Below are 10,038 nucleotides of genomic sequence, written 5' to 3' on the forward strand. Positions count from 1 at the left end.
TGTGTACCCATTATGTCGCTGATTATGCGCGCACCCGCAGGCTGTCGGTGACATGCTCCGTCGCCCCTACATGCAAGGCCAACAGGGATGTCGTTAGCGAGGGCCATTCTGCTGAATGCAGCATGGCCACTGCCGTTGCTCGGTTGCTGCTTCGATGCCGGGACCCGTCGCTGCCAATATCAGGCTGGGTACACCGTCTAGTGTGTACTCAGCTTTAAGGGATCACATGCATAGGAGTAGGGTGTGATTGTAGACAAATGTGCAGCAGCTGAGTTAAAGAGCACTTTTTTTTATGTGATGCCTTATAAGTCAGGGTAGATATACACGCAGTGTGGTCTGAGTATTGGCCCTCATTCCGAGTTGTTCGCTCGCAAGGCGATTTTAGCAGAGTTACACACGCTAAGCCGCCGCCTACTGGGAGTGAATCTTAGCTTCTTAAAATTGCGAACGATGTATTCGCAATATTGCGATTACAAACTACTTAGCAGTTTCAGAGTAGCTTCAGACTTACTCGGCATCTGCGATCAGTTCAGTGCTTGTCGTTCCTGGTTTGACGTCACAAACACACCCAGCGTTCGCCCAGACACTCCTCCGTTTCTCCAGCCACTCCTGCGTTTTTCCCGGAAACGGTAGCGTTTTCATCCACACGCCCATAAAACGCCGTGTTTCCGCCCAGTAACACCCATTTCCTGTCAATCACATTACGTTCGCCGGAGCGAAGAAAAAGCCGTGAGTAAAAAAACTATCTTCATAGCAAAATTACTTGGCGCAGTCGCAGTGCGAACATTGCGCATGCGTACTAAGCAGAAAAACGCTGCGATGCGAAGAAAATTACCGAGCGAACTACTCGGAATGAGGGCCATTGTCCAAGCTCAGGATTACTATACGCTTCAATGTCCACTAAAAGAGAGACTGTTGTAGTGTTGATATCTTTAATGTGTTCCATTCTTAACACTTTTAGTGGAAAATATACCTTATTTTGAATCTAGTCTTCATCTCACTTTTTCTTTAAACTCTGCAAAGCACATGTATAGAAGTCCTAATCAGAAGTATTTACCTAGTTCTTATGAGAGAGGTGTACCATACTGCTAGATGCATGACAGCACTGGGTAGAACTTAAATTATCTTTGTCCCACACAGTATTCTACCAATGGTCCATCCAACTTTCAACACTTACATTTTCATGTGCTTCATTGCTCATGTAGACTGCTACATAGGTCACCCATTGCCTGCATGAAACAGGAGCTACAGCAGTAAGTTTTGGCAGCTTTGTTCAGTTGCGAATAATTGCACCACTGCGGATGTATTGGGCAACTGCTTCTTATTTCTGTGAAGCTGTGTCTTTCTTTTTTCTCTTAGTGTTCAGGTTGAAGATCACATTACATCTTCGTTCCCTACATACAGAAAACAAAAATCTTCTAAAATTATTCATTTTATTTTTTATTGTTGCCAGCAACTACCAATAACTTTGCTGAATAATAATGGCCCTGTACATCTGCAGTGGATGATCTATGTTACAGAACAGGATACAAGAGGCAGCCAAGACCTTTTGTATTGCGAAATACTACTTTATTTCTTCTTGTGCTTCTATATTATAACCAGACATCAGCACAATGGCAGTCTTTTAAAATCGTAAACATTACAGCATATCCGCGTGTTTAATGCTTCCTCAGGTGTATATTGAAAGATTAAAGGGACTATAGTTTGTTCTTGCATATATAAGTATATGAAGTGAGGGCATATAAAGTAATGTTAATGAAACTAAGGTATATTATACTGTAGGAAATAATGGGATGCGGTCAGGATCCTATCAGAATCCCAACAGTTAGTACTGGGGTTAGATTATGGTTAGGCACTAGGGGATATTGATCGCAAACACTGTCAAACTGCTGGGCTATTTGTAACTTGGTAATCCCTTTACATGTTTTCTTTTTCTCTTTACTCACTATACAACCAACTTTGGACCTTACCTGTGCTGATTTTTCTTTAAAATTTGAACCCGGCTGTGGCATCAGCTGCGCTTGGATGAGGCGCAAGAAGCAGAATGCCAGGCTCTTAGGCAACAGCTTCAACAAGAGATGGAGCTGCTCAATGCCTACCAGAGCAAGATCAAGATGCAGACGGAGGCACAGCATGAGCGTGAGCTGCAGAAATTGGAGCAGAGGGTGTCCCTTCGCAGAGCGCACCTGGAACAGAAGGTACAAATGGGAAATTGTCAGTCATTCTGTGGGAATCTGCAGTTTTATAAATGTGTCCCTTAGAAGTGATATTTGGCATTCACTTGTAAAGGGATGTCAAATTGATTGTTACATTGACATGCTCATTGTCATCACATGCTTCAACATTTGATTAGTTTTGATTTTCTCAATGTTACAGGATGAAATCAACCTATTACATTATGTGGGTGTTCTATTACAAAAGAGAGATTAGGCTCTTAAAATTATGGCAACACGCTGCCATTTTTCTTTCTTCCAACTATCCCCACATTGTTTCTGAAAGTCTTTGAATTATACTTACTAAAAAATGTTTGTTTTTTTGTTTGTTTTTTGTGAAAGCTGATGTCATAGTCCACTCTGGAGTGATTTTTATCTGACTACCAGACAGCTATGATTTACAGTGAAAATGCTGTTAGTTACTGTGGCATTTAGTGTGCTGTAAAAACAATCACAATACTCACACACACTAGGTAAAACAGAGCATTTTCTACTTGTCCTCCAGAACACGTTATTGTTGATCCCCATGTTTTACTGAAGAGCATGACATACCATATATAGAACACGTTGTTTTATAGGTGTGAGTATGAAGGGCACACCTTACACATGGAGTAAAGAGATCTGTAATAACAAGCATTCCAAATTATTCTGCTGTCGAGTAAACACGGGTCACTGCATAATGGATAAAATGCTTTCGTTTTACTTAGTGTTTATTAAATCTTTTTGAAGTACCAGAGTCTCTTATGTGCAAGAGAAAAATATTTATTGTAATATTACAATTATTAATGTATTAGTAATTAGTAGTACATGTATGCTTCTGACCTACCATGACTTATTATCAAATGCTGTTAGGTTGTGAATGCAGTTCCCAGAAACTTGTAGTGTAATAAGCCAACCTTAAATAAGGAAAGAACAAATCTTTAATGTAAAAGCACTAAAATCTCCATCTCCTCCTTCACCAATGACCCAGAGCTGGAAACTCCTAGCAACAGGTGATGTCACCACTAGCCTGCTCTGATTGGCTGAAGTAATTTAGCTAGTTGCTGGAGGCCACAGTTTCCAGCTATGCCTAACAATGTGCTTTCGGTGTCGTTCATTGTAGTAACTCATGACTTTGTGTGGTACGATGCTTGTCATCCTTGTTTATGAACCCCTAAAATATGTGGATGAAGAAAGAATTCAGCACTGTACTATAATAATAAATGCAGCATTTGGGAATATTGTATGGAATTCAGCAGTTTGTTTATTTCAGCTAATAAGAGATTATGCATCATTGCTTCAATTTCAGTGAGGTTGTTTTCTTACCTGTTTTAGATTGAAGAGGAGTTGGCTGCCCTTCAGAAGGAGCGCAGCGAGAGGATCAAGCATTTATTTGAACGCCAGGAAAGAGAAATTGAAACCTTTGATATGGAAAGTTTACGGATGGGCTTTGGAAATCTGGTGACGTTAGAATATCCCAAGGAGGACTATAGATGAGAGAGGCCAGTTTTTGCCATTTAAATAAAAGAACAATAATAATATTAACAATGACAGCAAGGAGAACCTGCAAAACGTACATTCCCCATTTTAACGGGCGTGCTCTCTCTCTCGTCTCTCCCTCTTTTTCTCTCTTTCTCTCTCTCTATCTCTCTTATCTATCTCTGACGTCCGTTGGACACTAGTGCCTGTAATTCTTTTTACTCACCAGGGTGCCTCTGGGCAAATCTGAGCACGGAGCAAGCTCCCTGGCATACCTCTCAAGTGTCCCTGATTGTCAGTCAAATTTTCAATCCATCAGAACATTGGTGCTTGTTATACAAACCGAAGATTCAAACAGCGGGAAGAAGTCTTGAAGTAACAATTGTGTTTTGTGTCGAAACTCTTCCTTTATTCATAACCCCTTTTGTGGAAAGAGATAACTTGATTATTCAAAGTTTTGTCCATGATGTTCCTTGGGGAAGATGGTGAGAGGTATGTGCTTTTATCTCGGTGTTGAGGAATGGGAGGTATGTATCTTCTATGCCTCTCTGGGAGGGCTTGTGAGAGTTATGTGTCTATTGGCCTGTCTTTGGAAGAAGGTGAGAAGTATGTATCCCTGGTGTCTCTGAGTATGGGGTGAGAGCTATGTGTTCACAATTCCTCTGCTGGGACAAAACGATGTTCGTCCTGCAGTGTGGTGAAAGATTAGCCCTTTATTACTTTGTGGAAGATGGCTGCCCACAATTTTAGTCGGTTTCATTACCCATGATGCACAACAGTCGTCAAAGTCTGTGATTAACCCCTTCAGCCCTGAGCCAGTTTAGTGACGGTGTTTAAATAAGATCCGGTGATGACTTTTACCTTGCATAAGAGTGGGGTCATTCTTGGCACTTTCAGAAGTTTGGTTACCCATGAACTTACCACCTCTGTTGTACTGGGTCAGTATCCAGTGATGGCAAACCGTCCAATCTTCTAAAGTGCCTTACACTTAAAACTAAAACTCAGGGATGAAGAGATTAATTTATCGATGTTCAATAACACATCTTGAGAGACTAGAGAGAAAAGAGGAGATAAACTACAAACCAACACACGTGAATATCTGTTGGTTACTACAAACATTTTATTCTGTTAAAGTACAAGCAAAAAATATATATATACAATTTAATACATAAGAGAGAGAGAAGCATAAAACTGCAGCCTTAAGGTTACTGCTGCTGCGTTAAACGTTGTTTTTTTGGTATTTGTTCGTCAGGAATAAAAAAAGAAGAGATTTTATTAAACTATTGAGGTTTGATACATTTTACAGAAACCAATCATGTTGTATATATATATAGACATATTGTGGGGCGGGTTGGGAGAAGCAGAACTTGGGGGAGGGTTGTTTGGGCAGATGGGGTGGGTAGAATGTCTTGTGAAATTTTATTTTTTATTTGGGTTTTTTTTTTTTACTTTTGTTTTTTTTGTGTTTTTTCTTTTTGAAGACTTAAGCTGGCAGGAGCAGAAATTGACTTTGAATTTTCATTGCACTTTTGGCTCTAAATCAGTGGTACTTTCTACTCCAGTCCTGGTTTTCTTCTATGTATATACCACATGTATTCTTTACTGACATAAGGCAGCTGGAAAATTAAGACCAAAAGACACTATTTACTCAATGAGTTTGGCACTTATATAGTGCCAAAGGATAACTATACTTTTGCAATATATTGCTGATGTATACCAGGATATAAAAAGGAAAAAATGTTTATTTACACTGTGTATATGGTAATACAGCAGTTTTGAAATTTGTAAGATTTGCGATTGTATTTTTCAGCTCTCTTGTCCAATACCTTTAATGGGTTGTGTATTAAGAGTGTCCCTGCCTGAGCACACGTGAGTGAATTCCTGTTCACAGGCATGGACATACCATCTATAAACTGCACTTGAAAAGTGTTTTTAAGAAAAAATTTAAAAATAATTTCTTCCTTAGTATTGATTTAAAAAATTGTGAATTTTAATTTTCATATATTTACAAATTGTGAATTTGCCTCTGCAGTTAAATTTTGTATATTCCCCATTCCAACCTCCATATCTCCTTGATCCTGAGCTTGGAAGGAAGTACCTTTCTTGAGAGCAAATTGCTTGTTCATTACTAGGTGTAGTCCACCACTATATTCATTAACTAGCAATCATCTTTAAAGCCTATGAGGGCAAGAGTTGGGGAGGTTCAGGGTTTTGTTTGTTTAGTTTTTTTTCTTTTATTATTATTTTTTTTAATTATTTATTTAGTTTTTATTCCCAATCTTGGGAGGGGGGCATTACAATTTAATAGGCGATGGCTGTGATGTACTGAGTCAGTGTTTCCTCAAAGAGCAACATTTCAAGACATTCATAAAAAGTCACATAAAGAAATATGAAAAAAATGAAAACATCTTTTAGAGAGAGAATATTTTTGATTCTGAAAAGTCTGTATAATATTGATGTTAGACAAGTAATGTATTGTATATGTACAAGAATATTATAAAAAAAAATCAAACATTGCGGAGTATTTTTTGGCAAAAGTTAATGATTTAGAGACTTTATTTTTAAGATTTGAAGCTGGAAAGTATCTATACAAAAGCTCAATGAGTAACGTTTAAACAGGTTTTTGTTTGTTTTATTTATTTTCTGTAGACAACGTTAAGAATTCTGTCCAACGTGGCATTTTCTGGGTAAAGTAACCCAATTGTAACTCTGCTCTGTTTGGATTTTAATGTCATTCATACTACACATTTTTAATTCCTTATGTCTGCTCTGGCTTAGTACATCTTGGTCCTCATTTATTAGAAGGGGAAGAGTCCTCTGAAAATAAGATGTTTTGGTACATATGATTCACTAAATTATACACAGAATTGTCTGTGTTCTTCCTGGATACATGTAGCCGTATGTTCATGTGCAGACATATTGTTCTTTTCACTTGAAAATGGAAAGTGTACAAATGTAAAACTCCTTATATTTGATTTTTATTTTGTGATTAATGACTTCATGGTAAATGCATTGAGTTCATAAAATGAATCTATTATCAGAATATTTTATATGGAAATATGTCCATTATATTGATGATGATTATTGGACACCAAAGCCAGTATCTTGGGGGGGGGAAATCAAATTGTTTTCATCATTTAAGTGCATCATTGTAATGATGAGGAACCTGAAATTAAGGTAAAGCATATACAATATTTTGCAGTATTTAGTTTTTGGGAATTGGCACAATAATACTAAATAAACCTGAAAATTGATACAGATTGATTTATTTGTGCTATCTGAAATATTTGCGGAAACGCTGGGAAGTTCTGGACCAACATAAAAAGGAAAAAAATAACATTTGGTGGTGATTTGTGTATGATAAGGTTTTGTCTTAAACTGGGTGCAATATTTATAGAAATCGCATCGGAGCTGGAAAAGAAATGTAAAACCAGGACTGGGTACATTAACCTGTGTATTGGGAGTGATTTACACTTTTTTCCAGTGCATGGTTTCATGCACCTATAGTATATTCCTCTGCAACGTTACCTAAGCTGTGCTGATTTGGTTCCCACTCTCTTTTTGGAACAATACGATACCTTTTGTGGCTGCAGGCTTTTCACCAAATCCCAAGCAACTCTAAATTGTTAATTACATTATATGAATAATGGTACTGTAGTTTATGTTGCTGCTATTGGGATAGGTGACTAGTTTTCACTATAGCAAACATAGTAAAATACTGCTGTATGAATCTGCTCTGAAATAAAGGTGCTAATATTAGGTGGAAGAATGATTGATTGTTTTTGCACACATTGAAGATTAACCTACGAGGCATTTAGCTGGCATTGTTTGAAATGTTTATATATTATCACATACTGCTGAATTTTTGCTATCTAGTACGTAAAGGAATTTGCAGTAACATGCCGTGTTTTGTACTGAAGTAGACCCTTCAATGTTGATGCTCTTTTTATCTAGCAGTAAAATGTTGTTTTTGTTTTTTGAGTCCTATTGGCAGTCTATTCTTTCCAGGGATTTGTTTACATATATAATATTGAATGGTGAATGAATGGATTGCGATCTACTGATAACTATCCATTGAAGTAGAATGTATATCCCTGATTTCTCCAAAGACTTTTTAGTTTACTTTTACTATGTTAGCGGTCACAAGAAATGCAGCACCTGTGAATACTGTACAGTGGTGGAGGTCTGTGCTGTTCCAGTAATTATCTGGCCACCACATTAAGTGTGAATGTGGTTTCCATTATTTGAAGGTTTTCATTACTATGCATTGTGTGTTAAAATAATTCTGCTCCGAGGGGCAGATGTTGTGCCGAAAGACCTAGCACCTTGTACTGCTCATCAAACTAAATGAAGGAGGGTTTATTTGTGCTCGCATTAGTAGATTATTGCACTTGCTGGTTGAATAGTATGGCTCTAATTTGCTGTGAAGTTGTTTTATACTAAAAGAACCTTACAAAGGTGTCTTTGTGAGTTACAATGGGCAGATCCCTCACTGTTTTGTATATGCTGTACATATTCTCATTACATGCCTCTAGAGCAGTGCAGACAGCAGTGTTCAGGGGTTGTGATGGTGCTTATTACCTGTATGGTCTGCAGCCTCAAAAATCTAGAAACAAAAATATAGTAATTTTTACGCTTGTGGCCAAGCCTCTTTGCGTATGCTTCTACAACACAGCATAAAAATGCTGTTCTGTGAAACTACTCTGCTATTGAATTGGACAGAGAGTGGACTCTGAATAAGCACAGCCCATTCAAAGCAATGATCTGCTCCACTGGTTTTGCTGCTGTAACAGTTGTTAAGCAGAGGATGTGCACACAGCATCCCAGAGCCCACTGTCCCACTAGCACAAAACCCACACAGGGACTGTGGCCAAAAATTATGTATTTTCTGTATAGAATGAATTTAAGGAGAGATTTTACATATTTTCTTATTGTAATTTAACAGCTGTTTCTCAAATCCGAAAACTAACCTTTATATCTCTCTCCCTGTTTGTTTACGTTGTAGATTATTATTTTTTATTTTTTTTATTTGGGGGGGGGGGGTTATTTTTGACAATGGTGGAGAGGGGTTCTTTTCCAGTTCAGTATTTAAAGATGAGAAATCCTAACACAATCAGCCCATTTTTTTATATCTTTTTTGTCCTCTGCCCTGTCCCCTCCTGTCTTTTTGGTCTTTTAAATATTACATTATCCACGTTTTCAAGCTGTGTATTTTCTTACAATAAAAAGAAAACGTTTAAAAAAATCGATGAGCGAAAACAAAGGCTTTTAATTCTTTTTTGCATGCACTTTAAAAAAAACTGCGTTTCAGGTCCTTGGTGAGGGGGGAGCAGGTGTGACTCACTGTCGGAGATATTTTAGTATATTTGTAAATAAAAAATGTTCATCATCTGCCTGTCTCATCATTTGTAAAGAAGATTTTGTTTGCAAAGCTTTAACAGTTTTCTGTGCCATTCGGGAAACTAATGCATAAGGAAAAAAATGTAACATTATGGGTTTTCCTGGGTATTTTTGTGTGATACGTATTTGAACTTTATTTTCGGGACTGTTTTCATGCATTATTTCTTGTTAATACTTCTGTGAAGGTAAGTATTGCACTCTCAACACCTTAAATAGAGGACAACTTCACACAGAAGAGGAACACACTAAACAAATTGTGGAAGTGCTACTTTTGTTAAAACAAATGCATTGCTTATTACTATGTATTAAACGTTTTATAAAGAAAAGACACCCTTATGACATAATTGATGCACAAGTTTTTGTATTTCAGAAGACTATTAAATTGCACAGGTGCTCTGAGAAGATTGTACATTTCCAAGACAGGTTACCATGGTGGTCATCTGTCTTGGAAATGTAGGTTACCTGTTCATCTCAAAGTTTACTTTTTCCTACAGGTCTGTTGAATGGATAATGAATTAGTTGCAAAAATATTTTTTTATTTGGATATTTATATAAAGCCCAAGTAGTATTAATATAGGTTTTCCTTTTGTTCATGAGACATGTGAAAACTTTCAAAAACTGTTTGTACATTTAAGGGGTAAGGGATTCTACCAAGTGCCTACATACAGCAAATAATGCAGTATATACTGCATGGTCATAATTTAAGTTTCCCTATTCAGAGATATCTGCAGCTTGAACTAATAGGCAGAATGGCATCACATTCATTAAGTATGCTGTTGAAGGCATGGGGAGATAAATTCTCTAGAAAAAAATATTTTCTAATATATACAGATAGGATAACATAAGGAGCTTACAAGAAACTGAACTAACATGCCAGGGCAATTTGCACTGTGCCTTTATAGCTCTCTGCTGATGGGAGAAAAAGCAAAACTTTAGATTTACGCACAATTTCTGCTCTAGTGTAGTG

General features: G+C 37.4%; 1 protein-coding gene across 5 annotated transcripts in view; it reads left to right on the plus strand.

Annotated features, from left to right (window-relative positions):
• TAOK3 (TAO kinase 3) overlaps nucleotides 1-9,062 on the plus strand; it is a 498,025-nt gene extending 488,963 nt beyond the window's left edge. For all 5 annotated transcript variants that reach the window (XM_063964317.1, XM_063964318.1, XM_063964319.1 and 2 more), the window contains 2 exons: nucleotides 2,016-2,198; nucleotides 3,528-9,062. In XM_063964317.1, the coding sequence (XP_063820387.1) occupies nucleotides 2,016-2,198; nucleotides 3,528-3,689 (345 nt within the window). In that variant the 3' untranslated portion in view covers nucleotides 3,690-9,062. The remainder of the gene's footprint in view (nucleotides 1-2,015; nucleotides 2,199-3,527) is intronic.
• The last annotated feature ends 976 nt before the right edge of the window (nucleotides 9,063-10,038 follow it).

Source organism: Pseudophryne corroboree, chromosome 1 (assembly GCF_028390025.1).
Source record: "Pseudophryne corroboree isolate aPseCor3 chromosome 1, aPseCor3.hap2, whole genome shotgun sequence".
Lineage (NCBI taxonomy): Eukaryota > Metazoa > Chordata > Amphibia > Anura > Myobatrachidae > Pseudophryne > Pseudophryne corroboree.